At 37.8% G+C, this 24,672-nt stretch overlaps 1 protein-coding gene across 1 annotated transcript in view; it reads left to right on the top strand.

Annotated features, from left to right (window-relative positions):
* LOC150091328 (uncharacterized) overlaps nucleotides 1-24,672 on the top strand; it is a 693,262-nt gene that overhangs the window by 103,653 nt on the left and 564,937 nt on the right. Inside the window, exons 5-6 of the mRNA XM_090375165.1 lie at nucleotides 7,788-7,931; nucleotides 15,252-15,434. Coding sequence (XP_090231291.1) covers nucleotides 7,788-7,931; nucleotides 15,252-15,434 — 327 coding nt within the window. The remainder of the gene's footprint in view (nucleotides 1-7,787; nucleotides 7,932-15,251; nucleotides 15,435-24,672) is intronic.

Raw genomic sequence — 24,672 nt, 5'->3', positions numbered from 1 at the left:
CTTGAAAGGGCCTAAAGACAAGCAACTTGAATGGTGAGATCAGCCGAAAGACGACCATATGAGGAAAGACTCCGATAATGTGGGCTACAGAGTTTGGCAACCAGGTACCTCAATGGTGACCTATTTGAGGTTTATAAGGCTCTGAGGGGGATTAGTAAAATGATTGAAGGTGGAATTCTCACTGTTATAAAGAATACCTTGCCTTCTTGGGACTTCGTCTCAGGTGGGTACAGCAAGATGTTAGTAGATCCTGGCCACTTCCATTTGGTGGGGATGGGATGCGGTGACCAGGTGTTGCTACTTTTCACCTGCTAAGAGTGGTGCTGGCCAATAACAGAACACATCATTACACTTACAAACTCAACACACTACATACAAATGGCCGGCTTTGGCGCAAGCTTCTTCACAAGATGTACAATAGCAGCTAATGGGAGTAACCGTGGGGTCCGCCACAACAACACACGAAATCCCCTGTTATAAAGAATACCAAAACTAGGGGTCATAAATTCAAATTACAGGGGTTGAGGTTATCTCCAGTCCATGGGGACCTCCCCTGAATCCAAGGATGCTCTCATAATTATGGCTAGGAGTTTTCTTAATTCCTTCGCTGCTTCCCCTAATATAACTGGGTATATCCCAGCCACTCCAGGTGCCTTTCTTATGTTTAACTTCAACAATTTCTTTTCCACTTTCCTCTTTGTTATTACAAAGTCATTTAGCTCCCTGTTAGAGCTTGATAAACTTCTCTTATTCCCCTTCCCTAAAGAATTCCTTTTGTGTGGATGTAGAATACTCATTCAGTTTGTCAACATCCTGAGCAGGATCGTCAACAGTCAAACCAACAGTATTGAGTGGACCAATTTGATTCATCCCATTCCTTTTACTGTTTACATAAGTAAATAAACCTTTGCCGTTAATCTATTAGTCTGTGTATTCCCCCCAAGCTTTCAGTTTCTTGACACACCTAACTCTGCCTTAATAGCATCAGTGAATATTCTTGCACCTCTTCTATTTAGGTGTATCCCATCCCTGTAAAAACAATTTCTCTGTTGTTAACAAGCGCAGGCCGTGCTGGGAAAAATTCTGCCTCATGAACCTTGCACAGTCTCTTCTGGGCTGAAGTGATTAACAAGGCTTTGAACATATACTCCCTCCCATCATGTTTGAGCAGGATTGCAGAATTGTGCAGGATTGTGACTTTTTTCCCAACATTGCACTGTATTTGTTAAGTCCTGATATTATTAGTAACCTCGTGTACAAAGGTATCACCTTTCGAACCCTTAAAAGACAACTTCTCTTCACTGTCATCTACTTTTGGCCCCATAAACTATAAACTAGAGCTTAAAATGATTGCAGTGGAAGTGATTATAAGTATTTAGATTGCATGCAAGCAACAGGTGGGTACTGTCTATTAGTGCCTATAGTGTCACATCACCAGTTTTTTGATTATTAGAATTGGACTTCCTTGTACACCTCCAGTTTTTTTTTTTTTTTTTTATGAAAACCCCAAACATGAAAGGTAACAAAACCTATAGTACTTAGTACCGTGCATGGGTTGGAGAAGTATGGGTGAGGGGAGGGGAGGGGGGTGCCGGAAACTTTGCTGTAGAGACTAAACATGGGTTTCACCACTTCAAGCCTCCAATAAGCAAAGTGGTGGTATTTCACTGGTTGATGAAAGTCATCTACCTACAATAAAATTAGAATCTTTCAGTAGCTGCTGTTGGAGTGTTTGATGTAATTGGCAAAGAATGAATTATATATTGTTCATACAATGCTTACATGGTAGTGATAATGATTAATACTGTCAGGAATTTGTATCTAAATTTTAATACTGTGTTTAATAAATGTGTTATACTAAAGTATTAAAATAATAGTCTATAAAGCATTTAGGGCATAAGCCTCAAGCTATGGAAAAGTCTAGACTATGTATAAGTATAGTGCGAAAGCATCAATAATACATAGACAAATCTGAATGAACAGAATATTAGCAAAGCGGCATCGTTTTAAGTTATATCTCATATTGTGAATACCTTCACAACGAGTTGCCATGATATTGCACTACTTCGAATAAGTAACGCTTCACCTGAGGAGAAGACTAATGTTACTTATTCTCAGATGGATACCACCACCCAGACGGCACCGTTTCAGGGCTATTTGGCCCTTCTTCGGTGGGTGGGTAGGTACCCGAGTGATGCAATGATGGCAAAACAGTTATGAAGTATAACTCCACAATATGAGATATAACTTAAAACGATGCCGCTTTGTTAATATTCTGTTCATTCAGATTTGGCTATGTATTATTGATGCTTTCGCACTATATTTATACATAGTCTAGACTTTTCCATAGCTTGAGGCTTACGCCCTAAATGCTTTATAGTCTAAATACATCATACACCATCAGGCATCTCTCATATTGTGGAGTTATACTTCATTACTGTTTTGCCATCATTGCATCACTCGGGTACCTACCTACCCACCGAAGAAGGGCCAAATAGTCCTGAAACGGTGCCATCTGGGTGGTGGTATCCATCTGAGAATAAGTAACATTAGTCTTCTCCTCAGGTGAAGCGTTACTTATTCGAAGTAGTGCAATATCATGGCAACTCGTTGTGAAGGTATTCACAATATGAGATATAATAACTTAAAACGGTGGCGCTTTGCTAATATTCTGTTCATTCAAATTTGGCTATGTATTATTGATGCTTTCGCACTATACTTATACATAGTATTAAAATTATTAAAAATAGACTAACTTCTCTTGTAAACATTTCATTTTCATTGAAATATAATATGGTGACACTCTCTGGACATGATTGGAAGGACTGTGGGACAGCTCTGTTTGGCATTTCAGTTTCAGTTTTTTTGCAGCGCCACTAGTATTATTTCCATACACCTTCTGTATGTTGATAGTTTCCTTCTCACACACACCAAGAATTTAATAACAGCGTACTGCTTCTGATGGATGTTCACATAGGTGGCCATGTTTGATAACTACCACAGCAACACTACCATGGGAAGACAATGTCATTTGAATAACAAGAGGCTGCAAAGATGTATCTATACAGTTAAAAAAAAAAAAAAAAAAAAAAAAAAAAAAAAAAAAAGGACATTACTTTGGAATGAGTATACGTAAAGATAATGGACTTGTTTATTTACTATTTAACCCCTTTGGTGCTAGCTTTACCAGTTACCTTTATAAACCAAATTCCAAAAATTATGTGCAGAATCAATCAGGATTGGGAGGCAGAGACATTTTTAGGCTTTTTTCTCACTATGGCTGAATTAGTCATCCATTGTTGGTTACTTGACAGAAGTATCTGATTTTTCTTCTGTCAATTGGAAGAAAATAGTTCTTAAAGTCAGTTTTTTGTCCAAGTGGAATAAAAATTCCATGATGCACATGTGCATCAGCATGCAATTAACATGTTAATGTGTAGCCACATGAAAAGAAGGTTAATCCTTGTACTTAGCTTTGATCTCCCAGGTTACAATACTAATACTATGAGTTGCAAAAAAAAAATAAGTAATACTTATCTTGGAAAAACGATGAGGGTGATATGAGAGTTGATTGCTTCTTGCACTTGGTCTGACAAGTTAAGATGCAAGTGGTAAGATTGTAGCTGCCACTTAGAGAAACTGTATTTATTGAAATATAGTATTTGTAGAAAGTATATCCATTAGAAAATGAATGTTTTTTTGTAATATAAAGTAGAGCGAATTGTGTAAGTAAGAATGGGTCATTGACTAATTGGATCAGTCTATTTGAAGCAAAAGTAAAGTTTTTTACAGAAACAAACTTGTATAAGCTTGGTTTAGCAAGTTGGTATAGGCTTGGTCTGAAAAACTGCTCATTGAACAACTAATTATTAAGAAAATTAGTTGTGCAATGAGCAGTTTGTTAGTCTTTTATAAATTGATTAGCAGTACCACTAATAGAATCAGTGATATTTAGACCAATTTTAAAATTTTACTGGGTTGATATCTATTCAAAAGAAATATAGCAATTTGGTGTAAAATCTAGCATTTGGATGTTGCAAAGGCTGTTCTTATGTCAGCAAAGATAGAGACTGAGATTATCCCAAGCATGTAATAGCTAGGCAAATTTGTTAGAAGCAAGCAGAGGAGAAAATTATCATTTTTATACAGCATTTGCATTGTAATGCTATCTCATCCAATTGAAGAAGCCTGGAATTTGGTATGGCTAAGAAACATTACATTGTATAAAAAATAATTTAATAAGATTTTCAGTTCTATATAATTGTATACATTATGACCTCACCCTGAAGGCTGTAATAATTTAACTTAATATTACACACTAAGTTAAATTATGATTTCATACTAAAGAATACTTGCAGTGCAAAATACATTATAGTTTGTTGTAGGAGCAACAAAAGTTGACAATAAAAGATTGTTAGATTGAAACAGAGTTCTTTTCAGTTTTGTTCAATTCCTTAATGTATGACACTGTATGAATTTGGATTTTGTTTTTTCAAATTATTTTTTGCACAGTGAATTGTTTTAGTCGTATTTATAACTTGTTAGTGTACCCTTCTGTTCAATATGTAAGTCAGGAGTTTAGCATTGAAAGAGCCAATGGAGGGTAATTTCAAGGAGCATTGAAGGAGCTGATAGAGTAATTTCAAGGAGCATTGAAGGAGCTAATGGAAGATAGTTTCAAACAGCTCAGCTCTGAAGTAGCTCATGGAGGAATTTTTGGACTTTAGTAAGAAATTTGGATTTAAGATTTTTGGACTTTAAGATTTATTAGATGAATTAAAGAAATCCTTAATATTTGCTGGGAAAAAATATTCGGTAGAGGTATAGCATTTTGGGTACTCCTGCATTATTCAAAAAGTTGCTAACTAAAAATAAAAAAGAAAGAGGAAAGCCAATTGCAAAAAAACTACTCCATTATTCAAGTAAGGTGACATTTTGAATTATATATTGTGTTCTATAGTTGTGATTTTATTTATACTATATAGTATTCAGTATTGATAGGAACTTTGTTTTATGGCTAGATAACCTTGAAAATACCACAAACTTGCCATATAAGTATGTTTATTTGATTACTTAATTATTTGATTTTTCTGTTTGCAAAGAATCCATTAAAACTTGTAATGAAAACTTCATATCCATAGCTAATGCAGAGCTTGTTTCAGGCCTCAAAATTTTTTAATTGAATCAGAAACTTGGCTGTTAGTGGATAAGTGCAAAAGGAATTATACTAATAAATTATATGAATCTCAAATAAACATCTTATTTGAGAGTTAGTGAATTGCCAAGGATTTTTTACTAGCATTAAAGTTTGTTCTTTTTAGGCCTATCATTAGTTGCAGATTCTATCCTACCCTCAGTCTACCGTCTACCATCATTTTATTGAAAATGAATTGACTCTCTATGATAGAATCTGAGTTAATTGTACATCAACATTGTTCGGTGGTACAAGCATTGTAAATAGGTTGTGGGGTTGCCAGGAAAGCTGGTGGCTGGAACTACATAGTACGATAACTAAAAAAAATAATAATAATAATAGCCAGCCGTCCATATTTGTAATTTATATACAATGAAAGAAAGGTCAAGATTAATATTGAAAGAAGCTTAGCATGAAAACTGTTTCCATTTTTTGATATAAATCATTAAATGCAATTCACATACTTTAAATATCAGAGTGTAATTGCACTGAATTATGATTTAAGTGGTGATAATCTTTTCATTTAAACTTACTGCAATTCATATTATAGAAAATTAGTTTTGTTAGGTATTTTAATTATTAATATTACATTTAAATATAAAAGAGCTTCAAGTCTAGATAAAAATATGTGCTAAGCAAGAGTTGAACATGCAGCATTTTAGTGTTATACATTTCTTCATTCCACCTGCAGTCCCACATTTTTATTTTTGGTGCAAAATTCATTTTGTAATATAGCTTATCATAGCAAAAGAATATTACCATTAGCAGAAGCATATGATGCAAGAAAGCAAGTTTATACAGCATCAGCCAAAAAAAAAAAAAAAACCTTCCTATTTCGCCCATCCATTCTCTCTGAAAGTTTGTCCACTTTTTCCTTGAATTTATTTAAGTTGTCACCTTCCACAACAACAGATGGAAGTTTGTTCCAGCAATAAACTACCCGCTGGCTAAAGACAAATTTCCGCACACCTGTTTGACAACTGTCTTTCCTCAGTTTTAATTTATGGCCGCTCAGGTTTGTAATGTGAGTAAGATGAAGAATCCCATCAGCATTGAGCCTGCTCAATCCATTCAAGGCCTTATACACCTCGCAGGTGCCTAGTCTCCAGATGCTGCAATTTGCGGAACTTAAACCTTTCGTCATACGAGTACCCCTTTGTTCTCCTCACCAGTCTTGTTGCCCTTCTCTGTACCCGTCCTTGCAACTCTACATCCTTCCTAAAATGAGACCTCCAGACCTGTACATAGTACTCAAGGCATGGCCTGACTAATGCCTTATACAAGAGGATAATCATTTCCTTATCCCTGCTGGTAAAATTCATGTATATCATTGACAAGAATCCACGAGTTGCTCTAGCAGTTTGTCTGCACTGCTCATAAACTTTAACATCTGACTGCACAATTACCCCCATTTCTCTTTCATTCTCTCCTACCCTGATCGTAGTCCCACACAGTTGGTACGTTACTCTGGGGTTACTGCTTCACATATGCAGTAATTTGCATTTGTCAATGTTAAATTTCAGTTGCCACTTCTCAGTCCATCTGCCCAATTTTTCCAGATCCTGTTGCAGTAGCATACTGTCATTAACAGCCCTGCCAACCTTTGTATTATCTGCAAACTTTGTTGAAGGTATATCAGGAATTGATGAAGGTATATTAGGCTTCGACATTAAGCCTGATATACCTTCATCAATATCATTGTTATTGTTGTTATTTGGTTTTTAGGAGCATTAGCAACTAAGGCCATATTGCTCCGGGATATGCGGTGGTTATTCCCTGAATGACCTTTCCGCATCCTCCGTATTTGGTGGTGACGGGCTCGAACCCCGGTCTAATCAAGAAGTGTGTGCGAATATCATTGATAAATACAGAAAACAACAGTGGGCCCAACACCGAACCCTGGGGGACTCCACTAAGAACATTAGTCCACGAAGAGCAGTGTCCATTGATTACCACTCTCTGTCTTCTCCCACTCAACCATCCTTTTATCTATTGTAGCAACTTGCCCTTAATGCCATACTGCTCCAATTTGTACAGCAGTCTTCCATGTGCAACAGTATCAAAAGCTTTGCTGAAATCCAAGTATATGATATCAAAATTATTTTTTACATCCAGTTCCTTTGTGACGACATCATAGTATCCATTCAGATTTGTCAGACAGACTTCCCCTTAACAAACCCATGCTGTGTCTGAAATATTACTGCAGTCTTGACTAGATGATCCTGCAATGCTTTTTTAACCAGTGAATCAGAACAGAAGTTAAACTAACAGGTCTGTAATTACTCACGTCAACCTTCGATCCTTCTTTGTGAATTGGAGTTACATTTTCACGTCTCCACTCTGTGGGGACCTCCCCTAAGTCCATCGATTCTCTCAATTATGGCTAAGGGTTTGCTTCATAATTAGCCATAATTATGTTAGCGTCGATGCTAACATAATTATGGCTAAATATATCTTAACTATTAATTTGCTTAGTTTTAATATTATGCAATAAATCAATTATTCTAAATCTGATAGAAGTTACCTGACTATTTGATCTGGTTACCTCATATGCAATATCTCTGTGATTTGATTCCTTTTATATATATTTTAGGAGATCTTCATAATGAACAAAGTGTGTTAGATTGGTTAATAGAGCACAAAACTCTTCCTGGGGATGCTGACTATATAGAAGATATTTCTAGCAGTACTTTAATTTCACTTGTTGAAAGTTCTCCATTTTTGGCAGTATTGTTCTGTAAGTAATATCAGTAATATGTTTCATTCCTTTTTAAAATTTTAGGAAGTCTTTATTATCACAATCCAAAGCACAAAAGCACAACTTATATCAAAAATGATATAAGTTGTTGAAACTTATATCATTTTAGCTGTGGACAAGGTAAAGAAGGCAGAAATTATTATATACCCTGAATGGCCACTTTATTAGGTATACCTACCTAATAGAGTGCAGTTCCCACTTTAGCCCTCAGAACAGCTAGGATTTATCCTCAGTAAAGAAAGCACTTTACTAGATCAGGAGGAAAAATAACCTTCTTTCTTTCTTCTCTTAGTTTCTTTTTTAATTACTGACGCACTACTGTTTGGTCACAAAGGTGGCACTGCTCCTGCTTCCATGTGGCAGGGCTGGTAATCTGCAGGGGGAAACCTTTCCCTTCCAGGATAGAATGGAGAAACATTTTGTAAAGCCCAGAAATCCACTGGTTGCATAGATAAAACCCTTGCAGGGTGAAAAGAAGCGGAGCCTGATTTTTTACAAACAAATCTCAAAAGACTGACATAGACAGGATCCGAACTCCAACATTCTTCATTATCCACTCAACTCAAGAACAACTAACAGGAAAACTATTGCCATTTCTAGTGCAGAAATGCCTTGAAAACACAATAGGTACACCCCACTCCCCAAGATATTTTGTCATTTATGATTGGGAGATGAACTATCTTTGTGAGGGGGGGGTACCTATTGTGCTTTCTGGTTTTAGAAGTTGACGCTGCTCTACAGTCCGAGCAACTACTAAAACTAAAAACATATGGTGGAACTTCTTTGCTGGCTAAAGGCAAATTTCCTCACATCTATCCTACATCTGTCTTTTTTCAATTTGAATTTATGCCCTCTCAGGTGATTATTCTGATCAAGAGGAAGAATCCCATCAGCATTGAGCATGCTCAACCCATTCAATAATATTAGACCGCAAACTAAATTTCCAAGCTCACATTACTTATTTGAGAACTTCTTGCTTAAAGCATTTGAATATACTTCGTTCGGTCTCATCTATGTCATGGGGAGTTGATCGGTGTACTTTGCTGCATCTCTATGGAAGTTTAATCCGTTCACAGTTAGATTATGGTTGTCCAGCGTATGGCTCTGCCAGGAGTACTACTTTAAAACGGCTAAATATGATCCATCACAGTGCTCTGAGGGCTGCGCTGGGAGCTTTCAGTACTTCTCCGATCCAAAGTCTATATATTGAAGCTCATGATCCCCCATTACACCTGCGTAGAAAATCACTACTGCTTCACTATGCTGCTAAGATGCAGAGTCTACCATCGCACCCAAGTTGGGAGTATCTCTATAATACTCGTTGGGAAACCTTCTGTGAGAGCAAGCCAAATGAAAATAGACCCGCCTCTCTCAGGATCAAAGAGCTTGTTCAGATTTGGAATGTCAATCTAAATGAAATCTTCCAAGACACAACTACACCTGTTGCTCCTTGGACTTATGTGTCTGTCTCTCAAGATACACACTTCCTCCAGTGGGGGAAAAATATACCATCCTGCAATATCAGACAGTTACATTGAGCTCATGCTATGAACAACCATGCCTGTAAAATTTATACGGATGGTTCAAAAACTGAGAGTATGGTAGGTGTTGCGGCAGTTTTTCCTTTATGTACAAGTTCAGCCACACTACCGCTTGCCTGCGGCGTCTTCACAGCTGAATTATATGCCATTAAGTTAGCACTTAGTAAGATAATTGAGCTTTCCATCTCATCTGCCATAATTTACACAGATTCTCTTAGTGCTGTCTCTGCCATAAGGAAGAATTCCTCCACTTCTCACTCTACATTGAAACAAATTCATTCCCAGTTATTCGCTTGCAGTGTGTCCAATCAGGAAATCAGTTTTTGCTGGATTCAGGCATTCCGGGAAATGAAAGTGCTGACTTTGCTGCTAAACATCCTCAATCCGCTCTCTCACAACATCCTCAGGTTCCTTTCTCTGATTTTAAGTCTGTCATATGCAAAGCCTGCTACGATAAATGGTCACAGACCTGGAAAAGTGACACTACCAATAAACTTTACCAGATAAAAGAAGATCCAAAGCTGTGGCTGTCTGGCTTACGAAGAAACAGACGAGAGGAAGTGGTATTGGCAAGACTCAGAATTGGACACACTCACCGTACTCATCTCTTCCTATTATTGGGTGAAAGCCCACCACAGTGCTCATCCTGTCAGACGCAACTTACAGTCCGTCATTTCCTGGTTGATTGTCCCTTACATTCAACCATCCGGTCAAACACTTTTCAGTCACTCTCTACATTGAATATATCACCTGATTTATCTCGCATCTTAGGAAATGAAGCAAATATTGAAGAACTTTTATTATATCTAAAACATATTGGTTTGCAGAAGCATATAATTTAATCTCTCTAACAATACGCTTTTTGTCAATTAACGACGAAGAGACACAATTTGGCCTTAGTAACCCTTGTGTCGTTACACTGAACTACAACAACTTGGAACATAATTCTCACTTTTGACCACTAAATTACTAACAATAATCAAAGCAGGTTACCTTAACTGCTGTGTTAAGGCCAGCATTCCAAACCCCTTACACTGCTATAAGTGCCAGAAGTTGGGCATTTGCAGACAGTGTGCAGAGGAGCAGCTGCCTGTGCCACATGTGGATCCACTGTGCACATTAATACTGATTGCACAGCCACAACACCCAGTTGTCCTAACTGCAAAGAATCACATTCAGCATTTTCCAAGGAGTAACCCCTTTGGAAGTGAGATAAAAAGATAAAGCAATATAAAGCTGAGCACAGTGTTACCTACCAAGAGGCCAAAAAATCCATATGCACCGTGAATATGAATAAGCTCATTTATGTCCAAATAACCATAAGAACAATGTCAATTGCTACCCAAACAGAGGTAACCATACCACCAAGCGAACTGCTATATGAGCGGTCAAAGTTAGTATTTACCACTGAACCAATAATCAAATGCAAGCAAAGTAAAGCTGTTGATATACACTGAATTACGACCACTACCTAATACTTTGTAGGTCCCCCTTTTTCCCTCAGTACAACAGCTATCCAACATTGCATTGATTCAACAAGATGTCGGAAGCGTTCAGGAGATATGGCCAATCAAGCTCTGTGTAATGCAGGTACGGAGGTGATTGGTGTATCCAGACATCTGATATGCCTTTCCATAGGGTCCCACAAGTGCTCTATGGGATTGATATCGAGGGGGAGGGGGGGTGTTGGAGACCAGTCAATATGCTGGGAGTCAGAACTGTGTTCCTCAAACCATTCCTGCATGAATGCCCGATGGCTCGACGTATTGTCATCTTGGAAGACACCATCACCATTCGGGAAAACTGTAACATACTGGGATGAACACAGTCAGCAAGCAGTTGACGATAGCGGAGTCCACCAATACGTCGTTCCACATGCACCAGGGGTCCAAGTTCCTGCCAGTGAAACATGCCCCACACCATACAACCGTCTCCACCGGCCTGCACTTTTGATACCATGCATAATGGATCAAGAGCTGCATGTTGTTGACGCCGAATCTATACACGATCATCCACAGTGTGGAGTAAATGTGACTCATCTGACCAGCACACCTTCTTCCAGTCTTCTAATGTCCAACTTGTATGCTCTTTGCGTCAGGCGAGTCTTTTACGCCGATGACCCTTGGTTAGGAGAGGATGCTGTAGAGATTGTCTGCTGGTATAGCTCATATGTGCAAGCATGCAATGCATGGTCATGCCAGATATTGTTCTGTGTCGACCCATGTTGTATTGGGTAGTCAACTCTTCAACAGTGCTGCACCTGTTCGCCTGTATGAGTTGTTGGACCTGGTGCTCACCTCTAACATCAACCTTTCGCTGACATTTCCAGGTTTGCCGTCGGGTTGTTGTTTGACCATTTAGATGCTGTTAAAGTTTACCAGGACTGGTGTTGTTTGACGCCAGTCCTGGTACACTTTAACTACAGCGGCTCTCGAACACCCCACCAGTTCAGCCGTAAATCGAGGCACCAGCTTGTTGAGCACCCACAATCTGTCCTTTATCAAAGTCTGATAAATCCTTTTTACCCATCACGCTCAGAATTTTACTACCTACTGAACCACTGACACCTTATCTATGCTATGTAGGTCGACTAACTCCGCAATCTCATGCCTCACATGATCAACGTGTTACATTCAGTTTTCATAGGCGTGATCATAATTCAGTAATCACTCAGTGTATGCTGATTATTGTGTAACCAGATTGACATTCCACAGCAGAATATTACTTTATCTACTGCTCCAGATGAAAACCAAACCAACAAACAAACTGCATGGACCTAGGAGGTAGTTCACACCAAGATGACCAAATATTAGAACTGTTTACTGATGAGAATACAGGGAAACTATACTTTCCAAAGAAGGGAAAAAGTAAATTTGAGCAATGTAAATCTGCAACTCCTTAAAAACTAATCAAGGGTTTCTTTTTTTTTTTTTTTATATCGTACGATGCGAGCAATACACGAAGGTAACAGTTTTTTTCTGCTTCCTTTGTGTATCGTGGCTGTGAGATCCAACCGAATAGTGGCACCATTGTGATATCCAAGCCCGAGGTGGGATTCGAACCCCCGACCTTTGGGTTGCCAGCCAGGCAGGCAGGCACTTTACCCAACCGGCTAGCCCAGTCGGCAAGGGTTCCACTAAATCCAAATAATGCTTCCCTTCTTGCAGTGAAACTGTAAGGCTATCGTAGTAACTTGGCTGATATCCAAGCTCTCATCTCACAATATGACTTTATAGCCTTCTGCTTATAGGAAACCAATCTAACTCCATATATAACTGTTTTCACTCTGGAGTTACATAATAATCAGCAAGATCATGTTGCACACATTCTGAGCAATCTGGCACATGGAGGGAGGGGTAGTGCTGACAATCAACTCTCAAATACCCTCGAAACCAAGCCTACTAAAAACAAACCTCGAGGCAGTTGCAGCACGAGTCACCATTAACTTTGATTTAACTATAGTCTTGTTATACTTCACCCTAACCAAAATATAAGCTCTGCCAACTTAAAAGAATTGCTACAACTACAACTTCCTTAAACCTACTGCATGCTAGGGGACCTCAACAGTCACCACCCGCTATGGGGAAATCAGCACCTGGACAAACTGGTGAAAAATTACTTGACCAACACAGTCTGATAACTCTCAATAATGGAGCACACACTTATATGCAACTTCCTACAAGATCTACTTCAGCTATTGACACTCTCTCTCTCTCTCTCTCTCTCTCTCTCTCTCTCTCTCTCTCTCTCTCTCTCTCTCTCTCTCTCTCTCTCTCTCTCTCTCTCTCTCTCTCTCTCTCTCTCTCTGCTCAGCAATCGTATATCCTCTATTTGGAAGGACTATTCATAGCAAACCACAGTGCAGTGATCATTACCCTGTGATATGCTGCATTTATACAGCATTCTGCACTTTTCTAACCGAATTGCCAAATGAAACTTTTCCAAAGCTGAATGGGATGTATACAAGCAGTTAGCAATCATCATCATCAAGAGGAATGTTTCCATTTACAATGGGTTTCCTCAGCCTACAAGTTATTTCTTGTTAGGAATTTTTTCCCGCCATAAAGTGCAGTTCAAGGTGTCTTGGTCGGTTAAGCCTCGGGCTGTCATGCACTCCCGTACTCCATCCATCCATGTCCTCCTAGGTTTTCCTCTTCTCTTTCTTCCAAGAGGTACCCATTCCAGGATAGCCTTTGGATATCTGTTTTCTTGCATCCGTTTTACCTGTCCATACCATGTTAGACGCTTTTCTTTGATGGTGTCAATAATAGTCTTTTTCACTTCCATTTTTTCCCTTATGTCTTCATTCCGATTTCTGTCTCTTCTAGAAGTTCCTGCTGAGCGTCTCCAAAAATCCATTTCTGTGGAGAGCAATTTGTTTTCCGCTCACCTATTCAGTGTCCAGGTTTCTGCTCCATACAATAGAAGACTTTGTACAATTGTTTGAAATATAAGTTTCTTTGTTTTATTTAGGATATTTTTGCTCCACAGAACAGAGTTTAACATGCCGATAGCCTTTCTGCCGTCTGCAATTATCTTATTGATCTCTGCTTGGGATGATCCATCACTTTGTAAGATTGATCCCAAATATTTGAATTTATCAATTTGTTTAATTTTAAAACCTGCAATATTTAGAACGTGTCCTGGCCCTGAAAGACAACATTTCAGTCTTGCTAAAATTGATTTTTAGACCTCATTGTTTATATTCCTCAAACAGTTGATGACATGCATACTTTGCATCTTCTAAGTCTTGTGCTATCACCACCTGATCACCTGCAAAAAGTAAATTGTGAATATAGGTGTTCTTATTAATCGGCAATCCCATTTTATTACATTTTTTTGACCAGGATCTTAGGTAGATGTCAATATAAATTTTGAAAAGTGTTGGTGACATGCAACAACCTTGTAATAAGCCTTTTGAAATGTGGAATTCAGGCGACAAAGCTGATCCCACTTTAATTCTGCATCTATTATTCCTGTAAATTGCCTTAATAATGTTAATCAGTTGTCCATCAATATTTGCCTCTTTCAGTGCTTCCCATAAGAGTTTTCTTGGAACACTGTCATATGCCTTTTCAAGGTCAATGAAAATCATAAAGATTTTTTTCCCTTTGGATTGGCATTTTTCAAGGATCTGTCGTACTGTTGAGATATGATCTATACATGACCTCCCAGCTGAAAAACCACATTGTTCTTCTGATACCTCGATTCAGGCTTCTAAATGGTTCCTGATCCATTTTCCAATGATCTTTAACAGCAGGTTCAGGACGCATATTCCTCTGTAATTTGAACAGCTTTTCCGACCGCCCTTCTTTTCTAGCACTACATGTAACCTTGCATATAGCTGCTTGTATTGCAATTTTTTTTGTGAAGTTTGCTCTAGTTAGCATCCAACCATATGTCAATTGATGAGATGGCAGATAGTATTGAAAGAGCTATTACACTGTTATCATCTACCTTTTAATAAATAAATACATAATTTTTAATAAATAAATAATTTTTTTTAATAAGTGAACAACTTAAATCTTTTAAGTTGTTTATTGGAGAGTAGTACAATACTAGAACCAGCTCACTATAAAGTGCTCATATTGAAAGGATTTTTCATTAAACATTAATTTGTAAAGCATTAGGCAAAATGGGGGAGAGAAAATATTTTAATCATAAATGGAATGTTCAGTCATTTAAACTGTTACTTTCAGCATTACAGTTTTCATATTTTTTTACAGGTTTTTACTTTATTAATAATGCTTTTTTTTAGATGATAAAAATAGCGAAGAAGACTTAAATACTTTATCAGAACTGGAAACTATTGATGATGATACAGATCGTTATGGTATTCCTCTTGTGAAGATTAATGATCAGAAAGTAGCCAGTGATTATGGGATTGATGATCTTCCAGCACTTATATACTTTGAAAATAGAGTGCCAAATTTTTATCAAGGTAAAATTCAAATGCTATCCAAAAATTAAATCTTTTACATTAATATTTAGAAAGTTCACCTATTAGCTAATTGCAAATAATTCTTGTAAAGTTTTATTTAAATTTAGGCCTCAATTTCCATTAATATTTTAGTAATTGTAGAAGTGGTTTATATATGCCTACTTAACTTAAACAGATTATATTTTAATTTGAAATAAAAATGTTTTATATCTCTAAGAATGCTACATAACATCTGCATTTTTTCATTCTCTAGTAGTAGTAGTGGTAATGGAGGCATGTAATGCAAGAAAGCAAGTGTATCAGCTTATGTAGCATCAGTCCAATGCTATCCAAAAATTAAATCTTTTACATTAATATTTAGAAAGTTCACCTATTAGCTAATTGCAAATAATTCTTGTAAAGTTTTATTTAAATTTAGGCCTCAATTTCCATTAATATTTTAGTAATTGTAGAAGTGGTTTATATATGCCTACTTAACTTAAACAGATTATATTTTAATTTGAAATAAAAATGTTTTATATCTCTAAGAATGCTACATAACATCTGCATTTTTTCATTCTCTAGTAGTAGTAGTGGTAATGGAGGCATGTAATGCAAGAAAGCAAGTGTATCAGCTTATGTAGCATCAGTCCAAAAAAAAAAAAAGAAAATTACAATTTCACACATCCATTCCCTCTAAACGTTTGTCCAGTTCCTCGAATTTATTTAAGCTATCAATTTCCACAATGACAAATGGAGGTTTGTTCTAGCAATTAACCACCCACTGGGTAAAGGCAAATTTCCACACATCTATTCTACAACTGTCTTTCCTCAATTTGAATTTATTCCCCACAGGTTCGTAATCTGAGAAAGCGGAAGAATCCCATTAAAATTCATTGTGCTCAACCCATTTAAGGCCTTATAGATCTCAATCAGATCACCTCACAGGTGCCTAGTCTCCAGCCACTGCAATTTGCAAAACTTAAGCCTTTCTTCGTAAGAGGACACCAATCTCATTGCCCTTCTCTGTACATGCTCAAGCAACTCTACATCCTTCCTAAAATGATGCCTCCAGACTTGTACGCAGCACTCAAGGCGTGGCTTGACCATTTCCTTATACAAAAGGATATTCACCTTCTTTTCCCAACTAGCAAAATTCCTGTATATCATTGACAATACCTCATGACCTGCTCTGGCAGCCTGTCTGCATTGCTTAGAAAACTTTATATCTGACTGCACAATTACTCCCAGATCTTTTTCATTTCCTACCACCCTAAGTGTAGTACCATACAGTTGGTACATTTCTCTTTGGTTACTGCTACTCATATGCAGTACTTTGCATTTGTCAATGTTAAACTTCAGTTTCCACTTCTCAGCCCATCTGCCTAACTTTTCTAGATCCTGTTGCAGTAGCATACTGTCTTTACTGTCATTAACAACTCTGCCAACTTTTATATCATCTGCAAAATACCTTCATCAATATCATTGATAAATACACAAAACAACAATGGTCCTAGCACCGAACCCTGGAGGACTCCACTAGTAACATTAGTCCGTATAGGGCCGCACTCTGCCATCTCCCAGTCAACCATCCCTTTTTCCATTGTAGCAACTTGCCCTTAATGCCACACTGCTCCAATTTATACATCAGTCTTCCATATGCAACAGTATCAAAAGCTTTTATGAAATCCAATTATATAATATCAAAATTATTTTTTGCATCCAGTTCCTTTGTGACCACATTGTAGTATCCATTCAAATTGGGCAGAAAAACCTCCCCTTAACAAAACCATGCTGTGTCTGAACTATTACTGCAGTCTTGTCTAGATCATCTTGTATCACCTCTTTAACCAGTAACTCCATTATTTTCCCTGAAACAGAAGTTAAACTAACAGGTCTATAATTATTTGTGTCACCCTTTGCACCCCCCTTTGTGAATTGGGGATACATTTGCATATCTCCAGTCCATGGGAACCTCCTCGGAATCTAAGGATGCTCTCATAATTACAGTAAACCCCCGCTATTCGCGGGGGTTACGTTCCTGAGAAATGTCGCGAATACTGAGTTATTGCTCCCATAGTAATAAAGGGGTTCCGTTCCAAAGTATGAAATATATAAGAAAAACTAGTCTAAAATTTTGTCTATATGTATTATATGTACCTTCATAATATGACTATGTACATAGACAGTACATAGTGAAATGCAAGCATATGGCATCGAAATGAAAATAAGAAACAATTTAATATTAAATGTAATATTTATTAGAAATTTCAAACCAGTGCCTTTGCTAGCAAAAAAACTTATCCCGCCAGTGCTATCACCAGTTTCGCTAAAGTGTTGATAAAGGAGTTTTGCCTTTTCACGAATGATGAGTGAACTTAACAGAATTTTATTTTGAGTTCGGTCTTCTATCCACAGATTTAAAGCTTTTTCCATTTTTTTTTTTTTTTTAACATCACGAGTTACAGAGCAAATTTTTGAAGCAATTAGCGCGTTTTCACAGACACTACGGCGGATTTTTTTTTCCGATTTTTGGATTGATCGTACTGTTGACTCATTGATTTTATAATGTTTTGCCACTGAAGAGACACTTTCACCATTAGAAATTTTATCTAATAACTCAATTTTATTCGCTAATGTCATCACCTTCTTTGCTATTTTCACATTTCTCTTGTTATTCGTAGCCATATTTTTGTAGGGGTTAGAAAGAACTTGTCCACAATAAAGTCACTTTCCTTCCGTTAAAAAACTCGAAAAGGTCTGTTTTACACTGCAAAACGGTAGATTTGTCATTTTTGTAAGCATAATAATTTATAAATTGATAATGGCTGCAGTTTACCTTTTACTGAAAAAATATTGCGCATCAAGGGAAAAAAATAAACGCAAAGATAAAAAAAAATGATAATAAGATCAATTTATAAGCATATAAATTAAAAGCAAACGACGAAACCTTGCATGGCAAGCGCATAACACATACCGAACAAGGATTAGCGAGAAACATCCACGCTTGCGATTTTGTCAACTATCTCCCCCCACCCACTGAGCGCTGTTTTGACCGGCAAAGATAATTTTAGCCACGCTCATGTTTTTTTATGGCGGAAAATATTCATGGCGCTTTAAAATTCACATTTTTTTTTAGGTACCATTTTATATTAAATCGGCGATCGCGAATACGCGAAACCGCGAATACAGATACCGCGAATAGCGGGGGTTTACTGTATAGCTAAGGGTTTGCTTACTTCCCTTGCTGCCTCCTTCAATTTAACTGGATAGATTCCTTCCACCCCGCGGGCCTTTTTATGTTTAATTTCAGCAATTTCTCCTCCACTTTGCTCTCCATTATTACAAAATCATTTAGCTCCCTGTTAGGGTTTAATTTACTTCTGTCCTCCCCTTCCTTACAGAATTCCTCATGTGTGAATGTCGATGCAAAATATTCATTTAGTTTGTCAGCTATCTGAGCAGGATCATCAACAGTCGAACCATCAATATCAAGTGGACCAATCTGATTTATCCCCTTCATTCTAGAGTTTATATAAGTAAAGAAGTCTTTGCTGTTTTTGTTTGCATCCTTTGCCAAGGATTTCTCGTAATCAGCCTTTGCTTGTTTAACTTCCTTTGTGACTTCGTTACAGACTAGCTTATACATGCCATAGGCTTCTGCCTCACCTCATAATTTATATACATCCCATGCATTTTTCTTCTCTGCCACAAGCCTCATTAATTCATCTGACATCCATTTAGGTCTAAACCTTGAATAGCATTTCTTAGTTGGCATGAAAAGCCTGGTAGACTTCCAAGATTAATTCCTTGATGGCTTCCCATTTAGAATTCACTGTTTTTAACCTCATCAGTTGATCCCACTGTATAGAATTTATTTAACAACTGTCTGAGACCACTGTAGTCACCTTTAGGAATGCAAAAACCCTTCCCTTTATCCTTGATGTAGTTACATCTTTAAGTAAATTCCACTTTAGTACACTGTGATCACTGTCACCTAGTGGTTTCTTTATCTGCAAATTCTTAATGCATGAATAATCACTGCTGATAATCAGATCAAGTGTATTGCTTCCTCTGGTTGCCCCTTAAACATGATGCTGTAGAAAACAATCATCCAGTCAATCCACAAAAGTCTTTCTAGCATGCAATTGGCCAAATCACAAGTTTCAGTCAATATCTGGAAAGTTAAAATCCCTCATAACAATCTGATTTACTGGTCCACTCTGTTTCTCTGCACAATTATTCTTTGTACTCATTAGAGTCATTAGGCCTATAACACACTCCTACTCTCATTTTTCCTTTCCCAGTGTGCTTATGTCACACCAAAGGAACGCAACATTGCACTGTCCACCAATGTCAGCTGGATGCACTTCCTTACATTTTGTGTTTCTTAACTAACAGCATAATCCCTCCTCCCTGACTGTCCTTTCTGTATGCATTGTACTCCCCAAATTCCAATTCTGCACTGCTTATATCTGTGTGACACCATGTGTCTGATATCCCAACAATATCTGCCTTTGATGTCATGACCAGCACTTCAAATTCATCAAATTTATTTATTATACTTCTAGCATTGGCACCTGTTCTTACTCTTATTTATTATACTTCTAGCATACAGCACCTGTTCGTACTCTTAGTTACCCTAACACAGCCCATATATTTACTTGTTCCATGCTGTCTCCCAGCAGTTTTTGAAATCCTCAGCTACTTGCTCTCTAGGTTGTTGCTCATTCAAATAGAATCAGTGCAAGAATCACACCGCTGCCTACAGCTACTGTAGGCAGCGGTGAAATTTATTCTGTGAAATTTATTCTCCCCAAGCTAGCAGTTTTCTGACCCACCTAACACTGCCTTGATAGCATCAGCAAATCTTCTTGCACCCTTTCTATTTAAGTGTATCCCATCCTCCCTGTAGAACTAGTCTCTCCTGTTAGCAAGCACAGACCACACTGAAAAAAATTCTACCCCATGAGCGTTGCATAATATGTCCAGGGCCGAATTGATTAACAAGCTCTCATCATATACCCCCTGGACAGAATTGCAGATATTTTCAAATTTAACCCTAAGTCAGCTACTTTTTTTTCAACATTGACCTGTACTTATTAAGTAAATCTGCAGATTTCTTAGTCTTAAGGTCATTAGTGCCAATGTGTACAATAATATTACCTTTTGTGCCCTTAAAAGATGATATCTGCTCTACAACTTCATAAACTTTTGCCCCTGGCAGACATACCCTGGTCTTGTTCCACCCATTCCTTTTTGCACAGTATATTCCCTGTCTCCCTGAATAGAGTCACTGACAATAACTAGCTCCTGTGGGACCAGCGCATTCTGCCTTGGAGATTTTCACTGTGTTGCCTGATGCACAGGAGTGAGCTCTGGAGTTATTGTGCAGCTGAGAGCTTGATGTTCCCCTCATTAATTTCTTCGAGGGCATCTACCCTACACGTCAATCTCTCATAGATGCTCATCAGAACACTGAATTGATGCCTAATTTCTTTGCGCTCCTTGGCTAGATCATGTCCTGTTCCAGATAGCTCCTCAAGCATTTCACATATTGTGCATTCCTCCTTGGCTAGATCATGTGTTCCAGATAGTTTCTCAAAGATTTCACATTTTGTGCATTTTTTTTTTAGAGTATGATGCATTGGAGAATCGTTCCCTTTGGTTCTTCTCCGAGCCACAGCAATCCTGCCACTTTGTGCCATTGCTTTGCTGCTGTAGTCTGGGTCATGATTCAGTTTAAGCACAATTTAATTAATAATGAATTTTAATAAGATTAATAAATTTTGCTCATTAATTGAAAATACTATACTAAGCTAACAGATTTCTAAGATAATGCTACGTATTATGCGATCTAGTTTTATGTTTAACTTTAAGCTATCAAGTTCAGGATATACTTTACGCTATTCCTTATCGTTTTACTATGGTTAGAAACTCAAACTTCATGGATAAAGGAGCCACTAGGTGGCAATGATCACTGTGTGCTGAAGTGGGATTTTCTCAAAGAGGCAACTACCGTCAGGGGTAAAGGGAAGGGTTTTTGCTTTCATAAATGTGACTACGGTAGTCTGAGACAGTATTTAAATTCTATATGGTGATGATGTTACCAACAGCAAATTCAAAATGTGAAGCATTCAAAGAATTAATCTTGGAAGCTACTTTTCTTTTCATACCAATTAAGAAATATTGTTCAAGATTTAGGCCTAAATTGATATCAGATGAACTAATTAGACATGTGGCAGAGAAGAAAAATACATGGGATACATATAAATTAACATGTGACACGGAAGCCTATGATAGATATAAGTCACAAAGGATATGTCACAAGTCACAAAGGAGTTTAAGCAGGCAAAGGCAGATTACAAGAAATCTTTGGCAAAGGATGCAAAGAAAAACAGCAAAGAGTTCTTTTCTTATTTAAACTCTAGAAGGAAGGGGGTTCCTCCATAGCCAGGTGGGCAGGAGCAGCAGTGCATAGCACACACTTCTTGATTAGACCGGGGTTCGAGCCCGTGACCACCAAATACGGAGGATGCGGAAAGGTCACGGAACGACCACCGCATATCCCCAGAGCAATATTGCCTTAGTTGCTAATGCTCCTTAAAACCAAATAACAACAATAAGAAGGAAGAGGAAGAAACAGATTGATCCACTTGATATCGATGGTTCAACTGTTGATGATCCTGCTCAGGTAGCTAACAAACTAAATGAATATTTTGCATCTACATTTGCACATGAAGAGTTATTCAGGGAGGGGAATGCCAGAGGTCTATTAAACTCTGGCAGTAAGCTAGATAATCTTGTAATAACTGAGATTAAAGTGAAGGAGAAATTGTAGAAGATAAACATAAGAAAGGCACTTGAGGTGGATGGAATCTATCCAGTTATATTAAAGGAGACAGCAAAGGAATTAAGCAAACCCTTAGCCATAATTATGAGATCTTCCTTGATCTCAGGGGAGGTACCCATAGACTGGAGATGTGCAAATGTGATCCCAATCCACAAAGGAGGATCAAAGGGAGACACACAGGTAATTACAAACCTGTGAGTTTAACTTCTGTTCCAGGAAAATTAATGGAGGCACTGGTTAAAGAAGCATTGTAGGATCATCTAGACTAGACTTCAGTTATAGCTCGGACACAGCATGGGTTTGTTAAGGGGAAGTCTTGTCTGACCAATTTGATTGTATACTATGATGTTGTCACAAAGGAACTGAATGCAAAGAATAATTTTGATATCATATATTTGGATCTTAGAAAGGCTTTTGATACTGTTGCAGAAATTGGAGCAGGTGTCATTGGAGGCAAATTGCTGCTTCGAATAAAGGGATGGTTGAGTGAGAGAAGACAGAGTGGTAATCAATGGACGCTGCTCTTCGTGGACTAATGTTATTAGTGGAGTTCCTCAGTGTTCGGTGTTGGGTCCATTGTTGTTTTCTGTATTTATAAATGATATTGATGATGGTATATATCCGGCTTAATTTCCAAGTTTGCAGACGATACAAAGGTTGGCAGGGTGAGTATGCCAGGTGCCAGTACGTCTGTGGTGGGTATGCCTGGCAGTTTTTTAATAAAAATGACACTAATGACAGTATGCTGCAACAGGATCTAGAAAAGTTGAGTAGGTGAGCTGAGAGGTGGCAACTGAAGTTTAACATTGACAAATGTAAAGTACTGTATGTGGGAAGCAGTAACCCCAGATTAATGTATTAACTGTGTGGTACTACACTGACAGTGGTAGAGAGTGAAAAGGATCTGGGGGTAATTGTGCAGGCAGATATGAAGTTTTCTGAGCAGTGCAGATGGTCTGCAAGAGTAGCTCATGGTGTCTTGTCAATGATATACAGGAATTTTTCTAGCAGGGATAAGGAGGTGATTATCCGTTTGTATACAGCAATGGTCAGGCCACACCTTGAATACTGTATACAGGTCTGGAGGCCTCATTTTAAGAAGGATGTAGAGCTGTTGGAATGAGTACAGAGAAGGGCAACAAGATTAGTGAATGGAACAAACGGTTGCTCTTACGAAGAAAGGCTTAATTTCTTAATTTGCATCTTCTGGAGCTAGGCACCTGCGAGGTGATCTGATTGAGGTGTATAAAGCCTTGAATGGTTTGAGCATGCTCAGTGCTGATGGGATTCTCCTCATTGCTCAGAATAATTGCTTGAGAGGGCATAAATTCAAATTGAGGAAAGACAGTTGTAGGATAGATGCACGGAAGTTTACCTGTAACCAGCTGGTGTGTTGATTGCTGGATCAAACTTCCATCTGTTATTGTATTGTAGAAGTTGATAGCTTAAATAGATTCAAGGGAGAACTAGAGAGACATTTCAAGCGAGTGAATGGGTGAAATGAGAAGGGTGTGTATGTTTTTTTTTTTTATTTGGCTGATGCTATATAAGTTTGCTTTCTTGCATCATGTGCCTTTGCTAATGCTAACTCATATGCCATGGAAATATGGGCATCTGCTGCTCAACCAACTATCCACAGAAGCTTCACAGACAGATTTTGGTTTTTGAAATGGATTGCATACAAACATCAATCTGGTCAGAATTTTACACATCATAGCTTGCACCACTTCTTAACTATCAGAGAGTAAAATTTGATAAGAAGGCTGTTAGTAACGATTAAAATGCTCATCAGTCATTTGAATCTTTCTGATACTTGGAAAAACCACTGAATGGTGAGTATGCCAGGCAGTTTTTTAATAAAAATCTTCTCTCTGTGCCAGCAAGCAATGCCTTCAACTGTCAGGATAGTTTCTTCTTATCGATTTCTAGAGATAAAGTTTACCAGCATTAAGTACTCATAGTCCGTAAGCAGGTGACTTTAAATGAAGCATGGAGCTTTTTACTCTTATCCCTTTAAAATTAATTCTTGATTTGCTTACATTATGCTCAACTATTTTGTAGCCTGTTTTCATTTTAGTGCATGGTGATGCCACTCCTGTTGTTTTCAGCCAGAGCTTATTATTTTGATGTGTTTTCAAGTTGTACTTTTTTCTTATTCTCTCTATTTTACTTTCTTATTTTATTTTATTTTTACTTTAATTATTTTCTTTTACTTGGTTTTATTATTTCAACTGTATTTTCTGTAAAACCTGTAGCTTCTGATTTTGATGGCCTGTGTTTGTTATTTGGTTTTTAGGAGCATTAGCAACTAAGGTCGTATTGCTCTGGGAATATGCGGCGGTCATTCCCTGACCTTTCCGCATCCTCCGTATTTGGTGGTGACGGGCTCGAACCCCAGTCTAATCA

The sequence above is a fragment of the Mastigoproctus giganteus genome, chromosome 1 (assembly GCF_048544385.1).
Source record: "Mastigoproctus giganteus isolate SK-2022 chromosome 1, ASM4854438v1, whole genome shotgun sequence".
Lineage (NCBI taxonomy): Eukaryota > Metazoa > Arthropoda > Arachnida > Uropygi > Thelyphonidae > Mastigoproctus > Mastigoproctus giganteus.
Note: the sequence above shows the minus strand (reverse complement) of the source record. Positions and strands in the feature narration are given on the sequence as shown.